Source organism: Momordica charantia, assembly GCF_013281855.1.
Source record: "Momordica charantia cultivar OHB3-1 chromosome 4 unlocalized genomic scaffold, Mcharantia_2.0 BLBB01000004.1, whole genome shotgun sequence".
In the NCBI taxonomy this organism is placed as follows: domain Eukaryota; kingdom Viridiplantae; phylum Streptophyta; class Magnoliopsida; order Cucurbitales; family Cucurbitaceae; genus Momordica; species Momordica charantia.
The window spans coordinates 3,662,103-3,688,084 of record NW_028275162.1 but is presented as its reverse complement, the minus strand read 5'-3'; the positions used below and the strand labels follow the sequence as shown (position 1 = coordinate 3,688,084).

General features: G+C 34.7%; 3 protein-coding genes across 4 annotated transcripts; all 3 read left to right on the top strand.

Annotated features, from left to right (window-relative positions):
• Window positions 1-4,931: 4,931 nt before the first annotated feature.
• LOC111007716 (uncharacterized) lies at window positions 4,932-8,121 on the top strand. Of its 2 annotated transcripts, none has more exons than XM_022280182.2 (5): window positions 4,932-5,184; window positions 5,657-6,041; window positions 6,168-6,214; window positions 6,320-7,281; window positions 7,429-8,121. In XM_022280182.2, exons 2-4 carry the CDS (start codon window positions 5,726-5,728, stop codon window positions 7,271-7,273), a joined length of 1,317 nt encoding a protein of 438 aa, XP_022135874.1. In that variant the 5' UTR covers window positions 4,932-5,184; window positions 5,657-5,725; the 3' UTR covers window positions 7,274-7,281; window positions 7,429-8,121. The 2 variants fall into 2 exon arrangements, with proteins under 2 accessions (XP_022135874.1, XP_087979333.1); XM_088123207.1 differs by lacking the exon at window positions 4,932-5,184 and adding an exon at window positions 5,262-5,353.
• Window positions 8,122-8,268: 147 nt separating this feature from the next.
• LOC111007717 (uncharacterized) lies at window positions 8,269-10,348 on the top strand. Its single transcript, XM_022280184.2, has 2 exons — window positions 8,269-8,647; window positions 9,745-10,348. The coding sequence occupies exons 1-2, from the start codon at window positions 8,369-8,371 to the stop codon at window positions 10,057-10,059; spliced, it is 594 nt and encodes a 197-aa protein (XP_022135876.1). The 5' UTR covers window positions 8,269-8,368; the 3' UTR covers window positions 10,060-10,348.
• Window positions 10,349-12,859: 2,511 nt separating this feature from the next.
• On the top strand, window positions 12,860-25,491 carry LOC111007662 (RNA-binding (RRM/RBD/RNP motifs) family protein). The gene is made up of 18 exons (XM_022280091.2): window positions 12,860-13,035; window positions 13,305-13,365; window positions 13,601-13,637; window positions 14,301-14,431; window positions 14,601-14,684; window positions 14,761-14,839; window positions 15,983-16,116; window positions 16,736-16,875; window positions 18,627-18,677; window positions 18,760-18,842; window positions 18,910-18,964; window positions 19,049-19,163; window positions 22,051-22,564; window positions 22,645-22,858; window positions 22,997-23,067; window positions 24,156-24,324; window positions 24,406-24,535; window positions 24,719-25,491. Exons 1-18 carry the CDS (start codon window positions 12,925-12,927, stop codon window positions 25,348-25,350), a joined length of 2,811 nt encoding a protein of 936 aa, XP_022135783.1. The 5' UTR covers window positions 12,860-12,924; the 3' UTR covers window positions 25,351-25,491.
• Window positions 25,492-25,982: the final 491 nt, after the last annotated feature.

The window sequence follows — 25,982 nt, the reverse complement described above, 5'->3', positions numbered from 1 at the left end:
TAAATATAGATTTAAACTTTATGGTGAGTTATTATACCTCACCATAACAGATTAAGACAGATGTATCAAACTCTGAGGTTGAGAGTTCGAATCTCTACCTCCCCATGTTATATTAAAAAAATATTCATTTAATAAAGTACACTATAATCTATTAATGACAATTAACTAGTAAATTATCTTTTGTTGTAATAAAAAAAAAAGAAAATTGGGATTGACTTGTTTTCGTATAAAATTGAGTCAATTATATCAATTTTATATATAGTTGTGTGCCTAGGAGAGGGACTTGTCATTTTTCCAACCATGAGATTTTCTTAGTTAAAAAATTTTAATCTCTAACTTTCATACTTTTTTCTATTTTGGTTATAACTTTCTTACTTGACTACAAAAATTCGTAGCTATATACATATATATTCAATATAATAAATCTTAGATATCATATTGACTAATATTCTAAGTCATAAAATTCATGAACGAGATGTACGTGTCTTTAATTACACAGTCAAAATATCTTATTTATATTATCATCCTCATTTCAATTACTTATAATTAAAATTATGGAAAAATATACTTTGGTCCCCGAGATTTGGACCAGGTGTCAGGTCATTGAAATTTCAAAATGAACACTCTTAGTTAGGGGTATGTGTCAATTTGGTCCTTAAATTTCAAAATAAACATTTTTGGTCTCTAAAGTTTAAAAATTTATTCTAAATGGTCTCTAAGTATTCTCTAATCATGATGTGATAATTTACCGGTGCTGGACATTTCTAAATTGATTTTTTTAAATGATTTTTTGAAAAAATATTAATTACTACATAATTTTGTCATGTGAGATGACATTTTTATTGATTTATTTTCTTCTTGTCTTGGTCTCTTCATCTTCTTGCTACCATCATTACTGTCCACCGTCGTCGTCGCCAACCACTACCGTACTGCCATCTATCGTCGCCGCTGTTGCTGCCCACGGAGAGAGAGGACTTCCCTCCAACGACGACAAGCAATGTCACTGAAGAGAGGGAAGAACTCTCCCTCTCTCCCCCGTTCCAGATCTGGAACAGTGACTCTCCCCTTCATTTCAGATCTGAAATAAGGGAAAGAGCTAGAGGGAGAGCTCCCTCTCCAATGGACGGCAACGACGAGCGACGGTGCTCGACGACGATAGTCATGGATGATAGCAAGATGATGAAGAGTTAAAAAAAGAGAGAGAAAAAATAACAAAATTGTTTAAAATTAATATTTGTTTACACCTCATTAAAAAAACAAATTAAAAAAATCCAGTCACCTATTAATTATCATTTTTTTCATTAAATCAACAAACTGTTTATAGACCATTTAGAACAAATTTTTAAATTTTAGAGACTGAGAGTATTCATTTGAAACTTCATGCACCAAATTGACACATGTACCAACGTACGGACCAAAAATATATTTTTTCCCTAAAATTATATTCACACCCCTGACAATTGACTCACTCAAATAATTCACCTAAATGACTGCCAAATCTCCTCCCAATAAGAATTTATCAATCAACTCTCAATATTTACTCTTATTCAGGGTCAACTCCCCATTACCTTCATATCCTGTTCTAAAATTACACTACTTTTTCAAACAATTTCTTCCCCCAAAAAAAAAAAAAGAAGAAAAAAGAAACCCATCGAAACTGTTAAAGGAGACATGACAAGTTAAAAGAAAGCCAACCCAAACCTTATTTTCTCCAACTTTTTTGACTTGACTCTTTGACAATTTATTTCGTATTGTACACTCAAGCTCAAAACGCCCACAAAACTTGTCGTTTTGTTCTCTTTCTGTCTCAAGACTCTCTCAACTTCATCACCCATCAATCTCCCACCAAACTTTTAGTTTAGCAAACTTCCTTATATATTCTCAATTCAATCCTTCAACTAATCCTTCTTTTGCAACTTTTCTTTCTCCGCCTAATCCTAATGTCAAATATCCGAACATATAGTTTAGTGGATAAGACATGTAGTCTATGACCATCTTAAAATCGATGGTTTCATTCTTCATTTCGTAATTGTTGAACTAAAAAAATCTGAATATGTTAAAGTGAGCATAATTCAGCGATAACTAACATTCAATCGAGAGGTTGTGATTTCGATTCCTCATCTCCATATGTTGTACTAAAAAAATAGATATAATTTAATAGATACGACATATTATCTTACCTACGATTGAAGGTTCGATCTCCACTTCCATGTCTGTTAAATTAAAGAAAAAAAAACATTTCTTTCCCAAATAAATTATTTATTAATTGTTGACTTAAATGATTTATTTCATCCATATACGTTATCGTTCAAGTCAATAAGTTGTTTTTTATTAGTAACATGTGAAGGTAGGGATTTGAACTCGGAACTTTTTGATCGGAGATAGATATCCTAACTAGTTGAACTATGTTATGCTATTGAGAAGTTGTTTTAGTATTACAATTCGAATATAAGGTCGAGGTTTTTGAGCTATATGTATGCTCAAGTTGTCCACTTAGGTTTATAATTTACTCTCCATTGTATTTTTTCGTTACTTTAATTCATTTGTGCTAGTACAATTGATCAGATTTAACTAAAAGCATATGTACTAAAATAAAGCTTTTAAAAATATAAAAGGCATAAAATAGTTAGACACCAGTAATAAAATTTATAGATAAACAAATATTTAATTATGTTAGCACTAATTTGTATGAAATATTAGGGTTCTTTACTTCAAGTACCTAATTGGGTCAATTATTTGTTGAAAATGAGATATCGTTTACTAATAAAGAATATTGGTGACAAATTTGCGTTTGCGTGTCTGCCGTATTTTCCTAGACGATATTTAATTAAAATATGCCCAATTTAAAATAATATAATAATAATAATAATGAAAAAAAAAATAAATAAAAGAGTTTACTTTTTTTTTTACCTCATATATTTTTATGGAAATTTTGGATGCTGTCAACTCACATAGTTGTATCAGTAAATAGCATAAATATGATTTTTTTTTATTTCACTCGCCAATTTGGATATTTTTATATAATTTTATTTCGTCTTTATATATCATTAATTTATGTTTATTAGTCGTCAAAGCGAGCATAGGTCAGTGGTAATTGACATATACCTCGTTTATTAGTCTATCATTCTATCAGTGATAGATTATATTACTAATAGACATCTATTAATGAAGATGTTTAAAACTGTCTGTTAACGAAAATGTTTAAAACTAATAGACGTTTTTTAAGACTTTTTTTTAACAAATTTGGAGTTTTTTTTCTTCTCCTTGCTATATTTGGAAATCCAAAATGTTGTTATTATATATATGCAATTAATTGAACTTATTTTGACATAGGCACCACTATTTTAAAATCAAACACATTAGTTTTATTAATTTGAGAAATTAGTCCATAGAATAAATTTAATGTGTATTTTAAAATATGTTAAATTTTTAGGTAATTTTCTGCAAATTTAACTTTTTTTAATGTAGTTTATATTAAGCTATTTTTATAAAAGTTTAAACTTCTTACTATATCGTCTATTTTTATATTAGAAAGTATTTAAGCATTAAGTACTTTGCAAATAATTATCAAGTCAAAATTCCACAAAATTGTGTACAACTTTTATTTCAAGGAGACTTGGTCATAAATAAGAAGGTCAACGACTTTATTAGAGCATTAAGTTTTTATTTCAAATAGCGTTGTTTCATTTTTATTTCATATGGATAATCTATCTAGTATTTGAGTTTACACGTAATATGGGAGCGTTGAGAATGTATATAATGTTACGTTGATAATTCCATTTATCACAAAATTTTAATAGCAAAAAAAAAAGAACATCATCGATAAGTTATTTTTTGGTCAACCACCATGAGTTGAACTAATGACATTAAGGCAGATTGAATCTCCGACCTCTAAAAAGTGAATAAAATGTCTTAACCATTGAACCTTACTCATATTGGTTTGTTGGTCTTAAAATTGTTTCCGTTTTTATTTGGTACTTAAACTTAATATTTTATTAAGTCCATCAAAAAAATAAAATAAAATAAAATAAACTTTTATTAAGTGAACAACTTCACTCAATTTTCATCTCATTCAAAGACCTACATTTATTCACCTATGTTGTTCTAATACACGCCCATGTCATTGTTTTAATACACATATTGAAGAATTACATAATCTATTTATTACATAACTGATGAAGAAATTAAAGGCATAACCATAAATTTTCCTAGAGATGGACAAAATTTTATATACATTATTAATTTTGAAAATTTAGGGGCAAATTAGATACAAAAGTTTAAAATCTCAACTTTTATATCATTTGGTTTAAATAATATTTTGTCGGGTGTATTTTCAACTTTCGTTTAGTTTGGTCTCTTTACTTGCAGAATGTTCATTTGGACTTTATACTTACAATTTCATTTTGGTGTATGTATTTTCAAAATATTTGTTTTGGTCTCTATACTTTTAAAAATGACCATTTTGATTCTTACTTTAAAAAATTTTAATACAAATTTTATAATAATGAATCTTTAATACACATTTATAATTAGGTTTCAAGAAGTTTAGCAGTTATACTAAAATTAGGAATCAAATTAAATGAGATAAAAATGAAAATGAAAAAAATCAAAGGGTCCTTTCTTACAAGTAAAATTATCAAAATAGACATTTTCTATTCGGATTAAAATAAATAAAAGTTGAAAATATAGATATTAAAATAGACTTTTAAAAAGAAAATAACTTATTTCTCAAAAAAAAAGGAAAAGAAAAGAAATAAATGTGAAATTCATAATCACCGAAATAGTATTTAAAAACAACAAATCTGAAATAAATTATTTAAAAAAGAAAAAAGATAAAAAAATTGAAGTAAATAATTGAATTATCTTATATGCAAATTATTGTCCCCATCATGGAAGGAAGTTGAAAGTTGAAAGTTGAAAGTTGAAAAATGAACGCATTTTCCATCAAATACATCGTCGTATCGTATTCACCCGCCATTGTCATCGCTAAGCTCTGACCTCTGCTTCTCTCTTTCTTAGCCCTAAGCCTTAACACTTCAATCCCTCAAAATACCGTCCAAAACGACTTCCATCGCCTCCCCAGTTTCTCTTCCCCAACAACCACCGCCACCAACCTTGTCTCTGATTCGATCTCTCTCCAGATTTCCCATTTCTCTCAACCTCTGGACCGTTTCCTTTCCCGAGGTATTTTGCCGATTTCTCCTCATTTCGTGTTGATTTCTTTTGGTTTTATGGCATGTTCGTGATCGATTGATTCTTTTTTCGAGGTTTGTTGATTTGGGCGCCTCCTCCCTCTTGGGGTTTTCGCTGCCTTACTGCTCTCTCTGTCCTTGAACTCGAACTGTTTGGACTGGTGCTTCTTTCTGTGTTGTGTGATTGTGTTTGATTTCTGCGTAGTGCGTGGGGTATCTTGTTTTTGTCGGTTCTGTTAGGGTTGGTACCGGCGGTGTGCGTGCTAGGAATTTAGGGATTTTTTTTTCCTTTCGTGTTTGTGTGTGTGTGCCTTGTCAAATTCGGTGCTTGATAAATACAGTTATGGAAAGGAGAAATTTTAGCATGAATTTTTTTCCTGAGTGATTAGGTGTGCTTTCGCATGGTTTGTTCTGTTTCTTAGAAGGGGCTTTGTTTGGAAGAGTGATGTTTGGGCTTTTCTCAGGTTAAAGGATTGGATAGAGGAAGGGATATGTGGAAAACAGTACCAAATCTCATATCAGGCTTTTGAAATATGGGGTCTGTCTGTTGTGTTGCTGCTAGAGACAAGAATGTTGGTGTTGGATCGGGTAGTGAAACGCAGCATAGGAATGTTCGTTACTCGCCGAGTTGGAGCTTTCGATGGGATAACCGTGGGCGTGTGGTTGGCGAGGAAGTTTCCCTGAATTCGTTTTCAGATGGAGTAAGCAGAAATGATAGGCCAGAGTTCAAATATGAATCCTCATATGCATCAGAAGAGAGCAGTCCATTGGAGAATTTGCGTAGACAGACATGGAAAAACTCCTCTGTATCTGAAGGAAGCACAAGGAATTCGAGGACACCTACATCAGGTATCCTGAGGCATACATCCCTCTAATTTTTCTTCTATCATCAAACTTTGAAATGATGTTGTATTGGTTCAATGAGAATATAAACATTACATCGCATCTTATGTATTTTCTCTGTTATTGTGACAGGTCATTCAATTTCAAGAAATATTTCCATGGATGCTAGTTTGGAACAGGTACAGTTTTCCCTGTTTATATGTATGGTGTTACATCCTCCATTATTTTCTCATTTGGTAGATTATCGTATCTAAAATATGAAATTGTTTCTATTACTGAATTAGGTTAAGAAAGCTACAGAATACCCTACAACATCTACGTCTCCTGCAAAAGTATCCCTTTCAATCCCTTCAACTTCATCTTTGTCAACATCCCCTCTATCAACCCACAGTCACCTCCCCCCCACCAGTTTGGCCTCATCGAGATTGTCTCACTGTTCTCCCGGACACCGATTATTACGTCAAGTATCTAGCAACCGTATCCCAGCTTATAAGTCACCAAATAACTACAATGTTTCAGAGGACAGGCCTGCAATCCCTGGGAGCAACGATTCGTTACGGGGCTCACATGGTGGGTCTTCTGATGGTTGGTCTATGAATGCTTTCTCTGAGCTCATGGCAACTTCACATAGGGGAAGGTGGTCTTTTGGTAGTGAATCCCTTGACTTTGCTCGTGAGAAGATGGTTAGATCCTGCAGCCTATTCTCGAATTCTCCTTCTGTGGACGTGCAAACGTGTGGAATTTGCTCTATGCTGTTGGTTGAGAGATCTTTATGGACCAGTCAAAAAATAATTGCTAACAGTGAGTTGTCTGTCGTTGCTGTACTAACTTGTGGACATGTTTATCATGCTGATTGTTTGGAGAATATGACTCCTGAAATTAGCAAGTATGATCCAGCATGCCCCATTTGTTCTTTTGGTGAGAAGCAGACCCTAAGAATGTCTGAAAAGGCACTTAGAGGTGAGATAGAACTGAAAATTAGAAATAAGAGATTAAGGAATCGCATTGCGGATAGTGGTCTTGATGGCGAATCTACCATGTTTGATCATTTTATAAATAGCGGACAAGGGAAGTGTCCTAAGTTGTCCTCTAGCTCCAGTTTGAGAGGTTCCTCAGGGAGGGGTTTCTTGAGGCGACACTTCTCCTTTGGCTCAAAGGGCGGAACTAAAGCCTTGCCAGAAAGTAACAACACAGCGAAGAGAAAGGGATTGTTATGGTCAAGATCTACTAAGATGTGACATGGGAGGTAAGCTTTCCAATCTCATGTACATGTTCCTTCACATACGCCCAATTAGCCACCATTCATTTTTTCCATTTCTTAAAAGTTATTTTTTAAAGTGGAACACTGTTGGAATCTTGTTCGACTAACAATAACAATTGTTCATAAATTCAGGTTCTGAAATTCACATCTGCTGAGCAGCTGGTTCACAAAGTGATGAAGAATGCTAGATATCGTTGACTAAAGGGAAGATCACAACACCCCTGGGTCTGGATAGTTGGATAATTTTTTATGAATTTTATATAGGCTTAGTTTAAGCCTTATGGAGTCAACATTTGTATATAGGAACACAGGGTAAAAGGAGTAACAGTTCAGATAAACAGGTTTAAAAGATTGAACTTGCATCATGACTCATCAGATTGGCGATCTCATTCCTATCTTGTACAAATCAATTCGTTTTCACGTGGACAAATGTATGCATTGATCAAACTTATGTTCTCAAATTCTTATAAAACTGCTCGTGATTTTTACAAAACCAAGACATCATATTCTCTGACCATGGGTGGTGGCTATCTTCCACGGTGGCCTGTGCTGCAACCAGCAAGGATATATCAGGTACGATCAATGGACTCCAATCTTTTCTCAATGATAGACTTTGGTTGATTCTCACTGGACTGTAAAAATTGGTATTTACAGTATTGACTAGGGAATTAGTTCAATACCTAAAATTTTCTTGTGTTTTTTATGAGTAACCCTCATGTGGCTACTCCATTCTGATTAAGCTGTGTTTCTAGAAACTGCTTGTCCTTGGCATGTATGGAAAACTTGTATTAAATTTCAGTTTCAGAATTAAGGTTGTTTTCCCCAGTTTGTTTTTTGGCTGTGCTGATGATACTCCTAGAATTTGGCAAGAGTGACCTCACAACAGGACACAAGATAGATAGATATGGCTCTTAAAACTCTCTGGATTTTGGATTGGTTTCATCTCAGAAGCTGACACCTATCCCATAAATCTCTTAACGTGGCAACCCAAAAAAGATGACGTGTTGGGTTTTAAGAGATGTACGTAGCCTCTCTGCTTTAAGGTTTTTGTTTGATTTCTGGGTGTGTGTAAATGGAGGAAAAAATGGCTGATATTCGGGATGAGCATGGCAACCCCATTGAACTCACCGATGAGCTTGGCAACCCGGTTGTGTTGACCGATGAACATGGCAACCCCATGCGGCTCACCGGGGTCGCCACCAAGATTGGCCCCACGCTCGGGTCGCTGTTGTGCAGTGGCCGTGACGATGGTCCTAGCGGTGGTCATGGCGATGGCGAGCAGGAGCTGCTGCCACATGAGGGGCATGATGATGGTGGCCGTGTTCGCTCTACCACTTCTGGCTCTAGTTCGGTGAGTCCAAACTTTTTGGGTTATAATCTATCATTTGACATCATTTTTGCCTCTTAACGTTCACTTCTCTCTCATTTTTATATGTAAGATTTAGTTCGAATTTTAATTTTAGTGTGTAATAATTTAGTTTGTGTACTTTAAAATTTGTTATTATTTAATCTATATAGAGAAAATTGTTGTTAAAGTCAAATACCATAGTTAAATTGTTACATAATAAAAATTGATCGACTACTTGATCTTGATGAAATTTTTTATGGTGGATAACTTGTTTGTTACTAATTTTAAATTACATGGATTAAATTGTCACATACTAGAGGTTATATTTTTACCCATATGAAAGTTCTTACAAAATCTATTTTTTTTTCCATGAACTAATAGCTTTTCAAAGTGGTACAAATAAATTGCACTTCTTGGGATGATTCCTTGTTTTGGGTTTGAATTATAAACATTGTCCTTAATAACAACCTATTTTCTATTTGTACTTCAATTTTAGTTTGAAGTGCTTAATAACCAACTATTTTACTTTTGAAGTGCTTCATACCTAACTTTTCTTACTTGAACAGACTTATTACTATCTTTCTTAAACAGGATTCGTTCTATAGACTGTACTATGACATTTTTTAATTTTGACAAAAAAAATTTTTGTTCTTCAATACATTTTTTTTTATGAGTACAACATATGGGGTGGGGAATTGAATTCACAGTCTCAAACTATATATGTCAATTACTATTGGGTTAGGCTCGTTTTAAGAATCATCAGTACAATTGATAGGCCTATAATATAAAATCAAATTTTGATTCAAATCTACAATAAATTTGACTGACGTCACACAGCCCTCCCATTGGTCTTGTTGGTAAATTATAATAGATTGTGCTATTATAGGTTTAGATTCTTTCAAATCACGAATAATCAACTATATTCATTAAAATAGTTCTTTTTTTTAATGTAAGTTTACTAAAATTAGATTGCAAGCCTAAATTTTGTCTCGTGATTCCCATGGTGAAATTAAGGATTAAATAATATAAAAAAAATTCTCTCTTATTCGACCAACTTCAGCTTGAGCATTGATAAATAAGATGTGCGTTATTTCTCTCAGTTTGATGAGGAGGAGGAGCAAAGCAAAATGAGGAAGAAGGAGAAAAAGAAAGATGAGTGTTATTTCTCTCAGTTTGATGAGGGCGACGAGAAAAAAAGGAAGAAGAAGAGTGAGAAGAAGAAAGGATTCACCCAGAAAATAAAAGAGAAACTAACTGGCAGGAGGCATAAAGAGGAGCAGCCTCACACTCCTCACCCTCAGACCACCACGGCCACCGAAACCGCCGCTCCGACCTCCATGGACCGGCCCACCGAGCACCTCAAGAGAGGCGCCGTGGAGAAGATCAACGACGGCAGTGGCCACCATACTCACTAAACAACTCATACACAGCCATGTCTATATCCATCATATAATATGGACTGTATTTTTCATTCCAACTGAGATCATGTGGGATGAAAAATAGTGGAATTTCAATTCCCATGATTTTGGGATTTTTTTTCCCTTTTTTTTGCTGTATTTTGACATTTTTAGAACTTTCAGTTAAAAAAAAAAAATTGTGTTAATTTATATTAGTATTTACCTGCCTGGTCAAACTTAAGCATAGTTCTCTTGGACGTTCAAATTAAATCTTTACTGGTTGAATTAAAAAAAATGTTATAAAATACACTTTTGATCTTTTTCAGACGTTTAGAAAATAGTTCTAAAAGTGTTTGGAGTCAAACTTCCATTATTATCACTAATCGAATGCTGATATATGACAGTGATGAGGGGACAATTTTAAATAATTGGATAATATTTATTATTTTTAGCTTACATATCATTTAGATGATTAGACTACATCTTGGACCTTCAGTCGAGAAAGAGCAAGAAAGAAAAGATGGAATGAGAAAGAAATGACATGGAAGCTAAAAAATAATAAATATTGTCCAATCATCTAAAAACTGCTAACTCATCAATGCCACAACAGAAATTTGATTCAAACCACATTTTAGAACTATTTTTTAAAAGTCAGAGACTAACCTGTCGCCAAATAGGAACTTATCCTCAAACTCAATATATTTTATCCAAAAATTTAGTTGCATGATTTCTAATCTTTTCCTGAAGATATTAATAATCTTCATTATAGGATTAAACGTATGAGTTCTGGCCCTTACGATTGTGATGCTATGAAATATACCAACAATGAAATTGATAACATAAGTTAAAAAGAAGACACTTTTTACTAAAAAGAAAACACTTTTATATGCAAAATATAACAATATTAAATATTATTAGTAGCTTTACAAATGGAAGGTGTTATTTTTAAGTGTATAAGAAAATTGATGGAACAAATGGATGTATGAGAGAGATTGGTTCTGTTCCATTGATAAATTAGAACAATGGGTTTTGGGGAAAAAAAAGGCAAGTGGAATTCTTCTATATATTTCTCCTCCAATACTTCACCACCACAACTAATTCTTCTCTCTCTCAATCTCAAAATAAAAGGAACAAGAAAATGGAGAGTGAAGGCAATAGCATGAGGGCTTTTGACATGGGTTCTCTTAGGACTAATCTTCCTCAAAAGTAAGCAATTTTTTTGGTCTACTTCTGTTTTTCCTTTTTGGTTGGTGATATTGGGTGATTTCGAATTTATAGGGACTTGATAGCTAGGCTCGGATTTTGCCGACCGTGTATTTTTACTAAGTTTGATACGTTTTTCGTGTTAACGCGATCCCACGTTATGAAAAAATAAGCGATCTAACGAGGGTTTATAATACAAGTGAGTTACTTCTATCATTGTCAATTGGTTTTGAGATGAAACTCATAAATATTAATATGGTATCATAGTTCAAAAATTTATACGAGCATCTGGTAAAAAAACAGAATCTGACCAAGATCGATGAGTTTAAAGAGCGGTTATAATATAAGTAGACTACTCATTTCATCAGTTTTGAGATGGAACTTTGTGATTTTCAAATGCATTTTTTTTAAACAAACACGAGAAATAACGAATACGTTTGAGCAGGAGGGGTTTGTCGAGGTACTACTCGGGAAAAGCGAGGTCATTTGCTTGCATAGCAGATGTTAGATGTGTGGAAGATCTGAAGAAACCAAAGCATCCAGATGCCAAGAAAAGGAAGAAGCATTCTGAATGCAAAGAAATCCCTCATTTTCATTCACGACGAGTTTCAAGTAGTTCTCATTGTTCAATTCCCTTCTTTGCGATGTGAATTCTTCTTCACTCCTTTTCACAAGCAATCTCTTTTTGATATATATATATATATATATATATATATATATATATATCATTTTGTAAATCTTCTTTCTTTTCGTCACTTTTCTTTGTCCACCAAAAAAAATGGGAACACATTATTTTATTTCGTCATTCTAGAAGATTGTAATTGCTGCCCTTTTAATATATACTTCAAAATGATTCTCTATATTCGTTTCTTCCTTAATTTTATTGTATGACTATTCATTTAACTTTCATCACGACCACCTATATAATATTTCGTTTGAGTATTTTTTGTGATATTTGTATCGTGGTTAGAGGTCAAGATTTTACAACTTGTTTTGTTTGTTATTGGTTGGTTAACTCATATCATTTTTCATAAATGAAAGGAAATACAAGTTGATTTATCTTTCGTAATAGTTTTCTTTTTTAAAAGAAAGTAAACCTAACAAAAATTAAAATATAATTCAACAATTTAAACAAGAAAACACAAGATTTCTACCATCAAATCAAAAAAGGAAAGCATGTAATTACTAAATTTCCATGCAAAACAAGAATGCAACTCAACACTTTTTTGTTACCAGGTTTCACGTGACATTTTTTTTTTAAAATATTGATTCATCGTATCTCTTTGTCACATCTTAAAGAAAATGTAAAACATAAGAAAATTGTTAATATTTGATAACAAAAAAGATGTTTAATGAGATTTAACTAAATGATAAAAACTAAATTAAAAATTTTAAAAATATAGTGACCAAATTAAAATTGAGAAGCATCGGTAATTTAACCTAATAAAAATCAGCTATCCGGCGATTATGAACTTGTATTGTAATATTGGACCTAACTGGGCTCTATATTTGCCCTAGCCCAAAAGACTATCGGGTTTAATATGCAGCCCAGCCCAAGTCCTTAAGGCCCATAACAGCCGGCCTAAATGGACTTCTCCAAATTCCAAAATCCCCCGCTTCGGCTGGAACTAGTCGAGAATTCAGCAGTTTTCGCAGTCTGCAGAACGCTTTCTAGCAGCAATGGGGAAGAACAAGAGAATTAGAGACGGCGGCGGGAAGGGAGCCGCCGGCGACCACTGCCCTTCCAAGGTTTTTGTCAAGAACTTGCCGTACTCCTTCACCAATTCGCAGGTTCGCACTTCCTATGTTGCTTGCTCGTTTCCTGAGGAAAAAACGGAGATGAAAATACGAATATAGATTTTTATTTTTATTTTTGCTGTTTTGTTCTTAATCTCAAACTTAAGGAAGCACGCAATCGAGTGTTTTTTGATGAGAAGTTATTGGTTTCACAAGAAGTTTACGAGAAAGCAATGTTTTGATTTGATTTCGATTTCTCTCGAATTGTTTTGCTGTTAATTGGAATGTTAGTGACCTTTTCCTTTATTTTCTCAATGAACTAGCTCGAAGAAACATTCAGTGATGTTGGACCGGTCCGGCGGTGCTTCATGGTTACTCAGAAGGGTAAATACATCTGTGCATGGCTATCTTAAATTGGGGTTTAATTGCACATAGTGTACTTTTATCCTTTTTCATTGAAAGATCCTCTTTCGTGAGCCTCATTCTGCATTTCCGTTTTTTGGCGATTGAATAGAAACTGACTGTTGTGCTTTATTGTTTCGACCTCTTCAGTTCAGACGACATGTTGAGATATGTTCATTGTTAGTTCTTTTAAACCTATCTTATCTTGTTTCATCAGGTTCAACTGAGCACCGCGGTTTTGGATTTGTGCAATTGTAAGTGGGATTGTCATCCTCTATTGCTGTCATTATTATCCTTTTAGTTTCTTTCTACATTCCTTGTTCAGATGTTTTGATTTTATTTAATCCAATGATTTCTAGCTGAGTACAATTTTGTTCCACAGTGGCTTAGCTTTAGTGTGATATTTAATGAATGAAGTACTAACACTAGTTGTAATACTAAAAATGTTACCTTTTTCTTAGGAGCTTGAGCTGCCGTCAATATGGATGATGCTTTTGTTTCCTTTTTATATAGATTTACTGCATGCATACTTATATATCTTTTTCTTTATTTGGATATTGATTTTTTTTTTTGATTTTTTTGTTGTTTCATTTTACATGCAATTGATGGTACTATCCATTTTTATTGTAGTAGTGGTTTGCTAACTTTGTTTGTCCATGAGTATGAAGTGCATTAAAATAAAAATTGATTGTGTCAGATTTGTATCGAACCTATAAAGGTCCAAATCTTTCCAAACATGTGTTATTTGTTGTATATGAGCTGTCCTGTGATAATCAGCATTGCTTGATGTTTGCCACAGCGAACACTAATTTCTTATCCATTTTAAAGTTTCTTGTTATATATTTATTACCCACATTGTACATCCTATGAAGGCTTTTATTTTTTAACTTCACTTCATTCTTTGATTATGATTGCAGTGCCGTTGCAGAAGATGCAAATCGCTCTATTGAGCTGAAGAATGGGCTGTCTGTTGAAGGACGAAAAATTACTGTTAAACATGCTATGCATCGAGCTCCCCAGGAACAGCGGAGGTCAAAAGAAAATCAAGGTTGATGTGGTGCATGCGATCTTGGAATTTTGTTATAGAGCACATGTTGCACGACCGCCAGATTTTTTTTTTCTCTCTCTCCTTTCGTGGTTTTTCTGGTCTGGTAGAACGGGGGGATCCTTATAAATAATTAATAACAGTTCTTTCAACTTTTTTTGCTTTTACACAGGAACTATCCCTAAATCAAACACTAATGAGGATGTAGATATTCCTAAAAGGGAAGAACAAACAACTTCAAATTCTGAGGGGAAAGGTTACTGCTAATATCTATTATTTTTCTCCAACGTATCTGACAATCTGGGTTTTAATGTTTTCTAATTATGTATCAGAGAAGCATTTGGATGCTGGGAAACTTGCTCCACTTTCTAGTTATCTAGTGGATAAAGAGGGTTCATCGGGAAAACAAAGGTAAAAAATGTCTTCTTCACACGTTCTTCATTTGTTCCTATTTTTTCTTGGACTTATGGACTAGAATAGGCTCTGCCGCTCTTTAGAGAAGAAATAATTGAGATTGAGAAACATTTGGTAGAAGATGCCTTTAAATTCTCTCTCTTCCTCCTTAATATATATACATATATGAGAAACCAGTATTTTGTTTAGTATGATGAAAATTCCAAAGGACTTGCAGTGGATTATAGAAGCCATTTCTCTTGGAAGTTATAATAGGAGGGTTGTTACAAAATTCTTTGAGACGAGAACTCCAAAGAGTGCTAAAATATTAGTAAAAGAATAAATTGACATCAGCTTAAGCTTTTGGGTTCAATGTAATTTAACTTTTTTTTAGAGCAGGAGGTTTGAACTGCTGTATCGTCATTTTCTCCCCTAGTAATATTGATAAATGATAGTCACTTGATGGGCCTTGTGCAAATTTTCAAAGATTCAATTTCCTGTAACCAATCAGCTTGTGATTTAACAAAGAGATGCCTAAAAAGTAATGGAATCCCAAATAACCCCCCACTCCATTTTCTCCTCCTTAAAATTCTCGTATTTCTTTCAAGCCAACTATTAAAAAAAGGAGATTTAATGGCATTAGCCGAAGAACTTGGAAAGCAGTTTCCATTGTATTACAATTTACAGTGTAATAACTTTTTTGAGTTCTCTGTAAAAAAGGTCTAATGAGTCCCGTATTCTGTTTTGGTGAATCATTAGTTTGCAATCCGTGGTTTTTTGTTAACTTTGTTTTGTAATGGTTGGTGATTCTTCTTTGGTTTCTCATAATTTTCGTTTCTAGAGGCCTTTGTTTCAGTCTATTTTTATGGTTCTGTTTGTACTCATTTATATTTATGAAAAGTTTTTTTTTATAAACAAAAAAAATTCTTGAGTTTTTTGTTTTTTTGGGTCTCCATTTCTAAATATCATTCATCCAATCAGTTACGTATATCTTAAAGCGTACAAATATAGCTTGAATAATAGGTGGTTTTATTGACATCTTGTTTTGTTCTTTAAAGAATAGGCATCCTTTTACCTTTCCTTCTTCTTTCTTTTTCTTTTGGGTGCATGCTTGTGCATGTTACCTTTACTTACTTTTCATCTTCCTTTTTGGTTGTTAAGGATTGCAAGGACTGTTGTATTTGGTGGTCTTCATAATGCTGACATGGCAGAAGATGTTCATCGCCAGGCTAGAGATGTTGGTGCCGTATGCTCTATTGTTTATCCTCTTCCCAGAAAAGAAGTTGAACAACACGGTACATGAGAATCATGTGTTTTGTTTTTATCGTATATGGGCAGCTGAATTAATTACTATTTGTCTTCTGTATGTACATAAAAAATGAAAACAATATTAAGGCATCATCATTAGAGCTTAGGATAGGTTACATTCATTTCTGATGATAAAATAGCCTATTGGATATGAAGTTATTTTATCATTCATGATATCAGTTTCATGTTAATGTCTGGCTACCAACATTTTGTATCATGAACCTCCATATTTCCTTTAATGTTGAATGGATCTTATGCTAAGCAGTGTTTGCCAACTTCTTCAGTTGTACGTGATAGATTGACTCTGGACTACGATGTTTTACAAATTTATTTCTAGTCTGAAACTGTTTGAGAATGCATTTTTTCTCAACGATCGTTTGGATCATTTTCTTTGAGACTCTAGTTACAGAAGACAAATTTTCTTTCTTATTATACCAGTTTATCTTGAATGTCAACCTAGCTTGCAACGTTAACTGTGGTAGCAGATTTATTATCTTGATAGTTTACGAAGTTATGAGAAAAATGATTCCTCACAAGGTCTTGCCAAGTAATCATGTTTGTTCATTAGGATATTTCATCTATTTAGTTCGAAATTAAAAATTTCAGGTCTACTACGGGATGGATGCAAAATGGACGTTTCAGCTGTACTTTTTGATAGTGTGAAATCTGCACGTTCTGCTGTTGCCATATTACACCAGAAAGAGATGAAAGGGGGTGTTGTATGGGCCCGCCAACTGGGTGGGGAGGTGAATATACATAAAATTTTCCTTACTGTGAATATGTTGACATCACGCTGTTATGAATGAACAAATTCTTTGTATCTTTATTAGTTAGTTTAACCACATCTTAAATGAGTTACATTAATGCTATATGTCCTTAAAATAATACAAGGTCATGGTCAAGCCATTTGATTGTGTATTTTCTTGTCTTCTCTTTATCTCTATCTGCTTTCCCTCGTGTCCGTATTTTGTAAAACATCTATGCAGATCTTGCAACATCACAAAGGTCTCTAAGATCCTCAAGTCCCATTTATTCTCCTTGAAATATTATGACCCCCTAGAAATAACTAAAATAATATCTATCCATAACACTTTAGCTTTGTCCTTGAATAGGGTGACTGATAAGCATTTGGAAAATCTATAATTGTTTGTTAGGTAGGAGTCTAGGACCAGCTGTTAAATTGAAGATGGACAATGGAGTATAAAATTTTTAGGAAAAAAAAGCAGCTGTTGAGTCAATTCCAAGCATTTATTCATCATTAGCTCTACATATGGAGAAAACAAGGTTTTTCATCATAAATAAAAAATAGGGATCACCACCTTGGTGATAGATAAATTTGAGGATGTCTCGTTTGAATTTGATCCTACATCAGTCCTCTCAAAATAAAAGATCACATGAAGATTTTGACTCTTCGGGCTTTAAAGTTTCCAAATAAGCTTTTAAAGAATGGAAGGAGCAACCCCCTGGTTAGCTATAAGATTGTGGAGAACAGACTTAACATCTGAAAACACTGGAAGAATCAAAGTTCCATTTTTTGATGACCCTTATAGAACTCGGTCCAAAGGTCTAAAAGATCACCTCCACCCTTTCATCAGATTCCATATCATTTGAAATTTCTTCTGAAACCAATAGACTGACAATTCCTTCTAGTATTTAAGCAGTTAGAAATTTTTTTTATCCTTACTTTCAGTACCAGTTAAAGCTTAGAGCCTTGGAACGGGGGCAGCCCATAAGGATGGCCGGTTCTCCACTAAACGCTCTCTGGAAATCTGATTGAGGTACTCTCTCCCATAATAAAAGCCATAAGTATCTTCAGTTAAATTCTTGCACTTAGCTGTGTGGACCTAAGGGTTTTATCCGCTGCTCTAAGGACACGGATCACCTCATCAGTGATCCCCATGCTTGCTTATAATCACTCTCTTCCATAATTTCACTTGGATGGATTCTCGGTGGACCCAGGAATCTCTCTCTACCTCTTTCATTAGAATTGCTGCTTTATGTAATAGAAAGAATCAATCAGTTCTAGATTGCTGGGAAGGATCCAGTTTTGGTGTTTGAACCCATACCCTGAAGAAACCTTGATGATGCAGAGATAGGCATGTGTTTTCTTGTTGGGCAGTTGGTATTGATGATTAAAGAGAGACTCAAGAGCATGAATTTGTGAAAAATTGTGTCGGTTCTCGTTCTCCCCTTAATTTTTATTCTCGGACTTGATTAAAGCTGGGCCTACGTCTCCTCTCTTACTGTGTTGTGCTACCTGGAATCTTAAGTACTAAAAAATTCTTATAAAAAATAAGTACTCCAAAAAGTTTTACAACCTTATCTTGTTGAGTCCTGTTAGGTCTGTTTCTTTATGCCCTTCATATTCTTTCAGAAAGCTCGATTTTCAATAAAAAAATCTTATGTTCAAATTACTGATAGTCTGATATCACTAGTTGCTTATCTATTTATTTATGTTGGGTAAGTCTAAAACTTCCTGCATTCATTTTCTTTGCAGGGGTCCAAAACTCAGAAATGGAAACTTATCGTTAGAAATCTTCCATTTAAGGTTTCACTTTAAGCAATAAGTAATTGTCATATTTTCTTATGGGGACACGTTGACTGAGCAAGCTTATTACACATTGGTGCAGGCCAAAGAGAAAGAAATAAACAGTACCTTTTCGTCTGCAGGATTTGTATGGGATGTGATGATGCCACATAGTTCTGACACAGGGTAATGCCTTTACTTCAATATGCCCCTTTTTGCCTGCCTAGTAACAGCCACCTGTCTTATTTTGCAGTTTATCAAAGGGTTTTGCGTTTGTCAAATTTACATGCAAGCAGGATGCTGAAAATGTATGTTTTCTATTTTTTGATTTGCTTCATTAAAGAAACATCTAGGTACCTTCAAGTCATTTGTACCCGCTTCCCTTTTCTTAGGCTATTAAAAAGTTCAATGGTCAAATGTTTGGTAAAAGGACGATAGCTGTGGACTGGGCTGTTCCAAAGAAGATATATAGTACTGGTGCTAATGCTGTGGTTGATTTAGAATCAGGTTAGTCATTGCTTTTGTAACCTAATCCTTTTTCTCAGGCACTCTTTACATGTTTGTTACAGCTCCTTGGCTGTATCATCATATCTTTGATGTCTATAGCTTCTTAGATATTTATCACTTTCTGCTCACTGGTTTTAATTTACTATAGGGGGATGATTTTCCTCTAATAAAGGAATGGAAAATAGGCAATAAAGATCGAGTTGGGAATGAATTGCAGCTATCTGTTTGTGATTTTTTTTCATTTTTAATTTTTATTATAGGCAACAAAAACAGTTCATTAATAAATGGGATTGCAAAATGAGGGGGATGCGAAGTCCTCGACCAGTTAGATTTGGGTGAGAACATTTCATTTTACTCGATTTATAGGTTTAGAGGTAATGTTACTTTTTGGGAATTGTCTGGCCACTAGGAAAGTCCTGATGAGAGGATGAAGCCAACTTTTCTTGGTGGGCATTTCAAAAATGGTACTTTGTGAATTGAGAAAAGATGTCACATAACAATTAAAAAGGGAACTTCCTAACAGCCTTGGGGATGAGGAATCAATCAAAAGGCCTCCAATCTAAGTTGATCAGAAAAATAAGTATTAAAAAATGAATTACGCAGGGATCCCCGATTTGATGCCATATACTGAATTTGGTCACCAAAATGGATGAAACAATTATACTTATCTGAAAAGGATCTAGAGTTTCTTTCTTTCCAAAGAAGCCAAAGAGAAATGCAGCAGACCAAATAACTTTTCTTCTCTCTGAACCACCAACCTGATAGTAATTCAAGAATGCCCTCTTCTATGTAGTTGGGAAGGCACCAGGGGGGATCAAACCGACCAAGGATAAAATTCCAATCATTATAAGGAAAGCGGCAGTGTAGAAAGTGATGGTTGTTCTAGTAAATTGGGGTAAGACGGGACTCCCCATGCTTTATGGTGGTCTTGGAATTGGAGCTCTTCAACAAAAGAACAACAGTTTGCTTTTAAAATGGTTATGGAGGTTCACTCAAGAGCCTGAAGCTTTATGGAGAAAGGTTATAGTGAGCATCTATGGGGAGGAAGCTCATGGTTGGGCCACTCTTACTCCCAAAGGTAGAGCGAAAGGGAGACCGTGGTTCGATATAATGAAGAATTGTAGTTTTTTCTCTAAGTTCTTGGAGTTCAAAGTGAGAAAAGGGAATCGTATCAAGTTCTGGATAGACAAGTGGATAGGACAAAACACCCTCCAAAGCTCCTTTCCCAACTTGTTTAATATCTCCACAAAAAAGGGGGCTTCTATTGCCGATTGCTGGAATAATTCTGAGAACGATTGGGATCTTGGCTTCAGAAGAGGCCTCTTTGACTGGGAAACAGAAAGTTGGATGGGTCTGATCCATGCCATCGACACAGTGCGCCTAGGGGAAGGGGAAGACCGGGTTGGCTGGTCTATTGGCAATGGTGGAAAGTTTTCTACTAAGTCTGCTTGTATGAAGATGGTGGAATGTACTCCCCCTTTGAAATCTTCTCTCATTCAAGCTATTTGGATGTTTGCCTCTCCAAGAAAGGTCAAGGTGTTCCTGTGGTTCTTAGCACACAGAAGCTTGAACACTCATGAGAAGCTTCAAAAGAAATGCAGCAATTGGGTGCTCTCCCCCTCTGTTTGTTGTTTATGTATGGCCAACACCGAATCAATAGATCATATCTTCATTTACTCTACGTTTGCGGCTTGAGGGTGGCTCTTTATCATGTATCTCTTTGGGTTGTCTTTTTGTTTCCCTAATCATATAGATGTTTGGTTGGCCGAGGCCTTGCATGGCTGGACTCTGCCTAAAAAAGCTAAGTTTTTGTGGAAATGTGCTTCGAGAGCTCTCCTTTGGCACCTTTGGTTGGAAAGGAACCTTCGGGTCTTCGAAGATAAGTCTTCTTCTTTTGAGATTTTTTGTAAAAATGTACAGCACACTGCCTCTTGGTGGTGCATCAACTATAGCAAATTCTTTTGTAACTACGACCTTTCCATGCTTATGTACAATTGGAAAGCGGTTGTTTAGTTCTTTTTGGTGGGATTTCCTCTACCCCAGCCCTTAGGTTGTTCCTTTTGTCTTCCTTTCGGAATATACAAGTTTCTTATCTAAAAAAAAAAAGAGAGAGAAAGTGATGGTTGATAGATTCTGCATTGCTTTTACACGAGACAGATATTCAGAGATAAAGCCATATTAGGATTCCTCTTTTGAACTCTATCCGTGATATTTATGCTTCCATGAGCCATACCACACAAAAAATTTTGTTCTATAATTCTATTGAGGTTGTTACTACCCCAGATCTGCTTAGAGCTGTCCAAACTAGAGGGGGCAAGAATGTTGGGCCTTGGTACTAATAGGAATGGCTTCAAGGGTAATAGGGATATTAGTACGGTATCGAGGGTACCTTAGTAATTAGATATAGAAAGTTGTTAGGGAGAGTATTATAAATAGAGTGAGGGTGTAAGAATGAAGGTATCCAATTAGTGAGTATGGTTTTGGTTTTAAGGGTAATTATGGTTTCGGGTTCTATCAGGTAGCTAATTTTACCAAAAAGACTCCAGAGGCGTCTAAGGTCCATAAAATTGAATCTATGTCTTCATTTGGGTGAATATCATTAGTAACATCGTGAAATTTAGCCATTTTTCCATTTTTCTGTCTAATAGACCTCTTCTGAAATGTATATCTCAAGTCTTATTAGAGCAGAGCAGCAATCACTAAGAAAGAACCTGGAGTGTCTTATGATTTGCTCTCTTAAGACACCTTTATGCGTAATAAGAAAAATCAATGTTCCGCACTATCTTAGTTATGTTTGAATCAGTTCATTTGGAGGCTATTTACTTTAATTATTCATGCTATATAATAATGCCTCAAATATTCATAGAGCACGTGTCTTTGTTTTCAGGGGAACAGACTGAAAGAGACAGAGAAGGTAGTATTAGTAGTGATAGTGAAGATTTGGAGACTGCAAATAATGTTGTCCATGTCAAGTCTCAACACTCCAACAAAGATCAAAGTTCTCTAGAGGATTCGGAGAAAGAAGACATCTCCTCAGAGGTTGATTTTGAAGGAGAAGCAGAAATTGCAAGGAAAGTTCTTGAAAATTTAATTACATCTTCGGCTAAAGAGGTTCTTCCTTCTCTCGTTGATGGAAACCCACCATCTAAAGTGAACAAGGAGCCAGATTTAGATTCACCCAAGAAGTCATCTGATATGTCTGACAAAGTAACAGATGGGCCTGGAAAGTTGAGTGATAGCAAAACATCTATTCTTAAGCAAACAGATGAAGAAGATGATTTGAAGAGAACAGTTTTCATAGGCAATCTTCCTTTTGACATTGATAATGAAGAAGTGAAACAACGGTTTTCTGGATTTGGTGAAGTACTATCCTTTGTGCCAGTCCTTCATCAAGTTACAAAGTACGGTTTTTATTTCCTTCTATTTGTTTACTAACATGAGCCTCTGTAGTTTTTTTTTTTTTACTCCCTTCTTGTGGCAGGCGACCTAGAGGCACTGGTTTTCTTAAGTTTAAAACAGTCGAAGCTGCTACTGCTGCTGTTTCTTCTGCAAATGTTGCATCTGGCGTGGGAATATTTCTGAAAGGCAGGCAACTGAAAGTATTGAACGCCCTGGATAAGAAATCAGCTCATGAAAAGGAATTGGAGAAGTCCAAAAATGACAATCAGGACCACCGGAATCTTTACCTTGCACAGGTGTTTTTTCCTTCTTTGATACTTAAAATTTGTGTTATTTTTCCCTATAACCAAAGATTTCCAGTTTTTGTTATTTTTATTTCATATTATGGTCGGATCTTCTTTCTATTCAATATCATGGACCCAAACATTTTACAGGAAGGTATTATTCTTGAGGGAACTCCAGCTGCCGAGGGAGTTTCTGCTAGTGACATGGAGAAACGTCAAAGGTACCGTATTCTTTCTATATTAGCTTCTGCAGTGACAGACAGTGTCTCTAATAGCTGACTCTAGAATTTGTATCTTGAAAAATTGAAAGTGTCTGAAAATGATTGTAGAGGTTCTTGGAAAGTGTCTGAATATTAGAAGAGCATGTGTTCTTTATTCTTCGTATTCTATTAAAAACTTTTGGGGGCTGGGAAGGAAAAAACTGATGGAAGGACTTCAGTTATTAGTGATTCATTCAGAATTATTGTTGGGTTGCACATGGTTTTTCCTCATAAGTTTAGGAAGGTTTTTGTCCAAAAACCGCTTTTGATTCCTATATCGAACCAACCAAAAGAATAAAACTGGGGGTGGGGGGTGAGAACCAAAAGGGAGTCAACATGAAGTGGAGGATAGAGGACCATAAGAAGGCCTTCACTTACCCCAACAATAAAAAGGATATAATTACCGTAGGGCTCTTAGACTTGGCTCTGAAAAGAAGCTTTCTAGCTCTGCCCAGAACGCATCTGATCTCTTCTAATGTCGTTGAAAATGAATCCATTCTTAAATTATCAAATCTCTTAGTATATTATTAGCCAATGCGTTCCTCCTATAACCTATGAGTTTCTACCTGTCAGGAGAATGAGTGTGATGTGGTCAAGAAAATTCACAAATGAATTTAAGGACAACAAATTCAGAGGTTTGGAGGATGTTTGGTTCTTGGCTAGATTTTTGTCTTCCAACTGGCGTCTCTTTTGTATGTTCTTGGTAGATTCACATCCCTTTTTTTCTTAAATGTTTTTCCATTCCTAAAAATTTCTCTGAAAAGAGGACAACCGAGGTTAGGACTTCCATTTTAGAGGAGGCCTCTTTTGGACCTTTTTAGGCTGAGAAAATCATACTTAATGTAGAGTATTTAGAAGTACAAAACCTAGAACTTAGATTGGACTTGTAGTGTTACATTGGACTTATATCAAGGCTGTTTAGTTTATGTCAAACTGTTTTTATTTGTATGATTATTTATTCTTTGTTCCCTTTAAAAAGCCCAAAAACCCCAACTTTTCTATTTTTTGTCTAATCGAATAGCGTTTTTCTTCACCCGTCACATGTGCAGGCTGGAAAAGAAAAGAACGACTAAGCTACAATCTCCAAATTTTCATGTTTCAAGGACTAGGCTTGTGATACACAATTTACCAAAATCAATGAAAGAGAAAGAACTTAAAAAGCTTTGCATTGAAGCTGTTACCTCGCGAGCTACAAAGCAGAAACCTGTGATTCGCCAGGTTTGTTGGCCTTCCAGAATAAAGGAAATCCACTAGATGTTATTGATATATTTTTTTCCTACTCTTTTCTTTTTTTTGTAGATTAAATTCTTAAAGGATGTGAAGAAAGGCAAGGTGCTGACAAAAAATCACTCTTGTGGAGTTGCTTTTGTTGAGTTTTCCGAGCATCAGCATGCCCTTGTAGCCCTGAGAGTTCTCAACAACAATCCAGGTAGTGATTCTTTTCGTCCAATAATCCGTAGTTCTAAATACGCGTAAAATTACTGTGTGGCAGCCCTTGAAAGTGAATGGTGGGTGGTTCTTTGAACACTAGATCTGCCCTGTAGTTGTAATACGAGCGGAAGCATAGTTTGTCCCTAATCCTATTCTAAGATGAATATATGGTTTCTTGTAGAAACGTTTGGTACCGCACGTCGCCCGATTGTAGAGTTCGCTATTGACAATGTTCAGACGTTGAAGCTGCGTAACGCAAAGTTACGAGCTTGGTCTCAGGATAATACTACAAATTTTCCGAAAGCTCTGCAGCGGAATGCTGATACAAATGCTGCGGATATCCTAAACAAAAAGAATTCCAGAAAAAGGAAAGCAACAGGTGATGATAGGCCAGTGAAGGAGCTACATCGAAACGAAGATGAAAATTCTCGTGATGTGGTGATGGAGGGAAGTAGAGCTACAAAAAAGCAGAAAAAACGTCCAGAAGGTGGTAATACAAACGAGCCGTCGAAACAAAAACCCAAACCCAAAGGACGAAGATTGATGCCTGAAAAATCAAGCAAGAAATCACCATCCTTGGATACTGGGAAAGTAAAAGCTTCTCAGGAAGCTGATGTTCATCACAAAAAGAAGGTACAACATCAACCTCAACAAGAACAGCAGAGGAAGAGGCCGAAAAAGAACAAGGATCCGATAGGACAAGATACCGTCGATAAACTCGACATGCTCATCGAACAATATAGATCCAAGTTCTCGCATCAGGGTTCGGAAAATAGAGGCTCAAAACAGGTTAGAAAATGGTTCCAATCATAAGTTACAAAATTTTGCAGGCTAGGATTGTTCCATTGAATCACACTTCTTATTTGTTTTTGTTTTTCTATTGCTCTGAAACCTGTCTGGACAAGACGGATGAGATTATACTTGCATGGGAAGTGTAACATATAGTATTATTCAGTTCTTTTTTTTTTTTTTGTATCGAAATATTTAACTGTCTTTTCTTTCAAATTACAGGAATGATTTTACCCAATACAAGAGGGTTATATATTTTTTTTTTAATGGTTAAACAAGTTCGAGACTAAATAGATATAATATTGAGATTTGTGATTTAACCAATATTAAAGATTGAGCTTAAACATTCTCAAAAAAAAAGAAAAAGTTTCATTCTACTACTTCAAAGAAAAAATTAAATATTTAATTTCATATAAAATTTAAAGGTTAAGAAAACAATAAATAATAAATAATTAACAAACATATTTTTTTTTCACTTAAGAAAAAAGAAAACAATAAATAAAAATAATTATCAAACACAATTTTATTTTCGTTGATTAAAAAGAAATGAAACGAGAAAAAAAACACTAACAAGAAATAAATAGAAACGTTCATAAATTAGCGGAGATTTTCTGAAAATACACAATCTTTCTCAAAATAAGTAAATACACAATCTG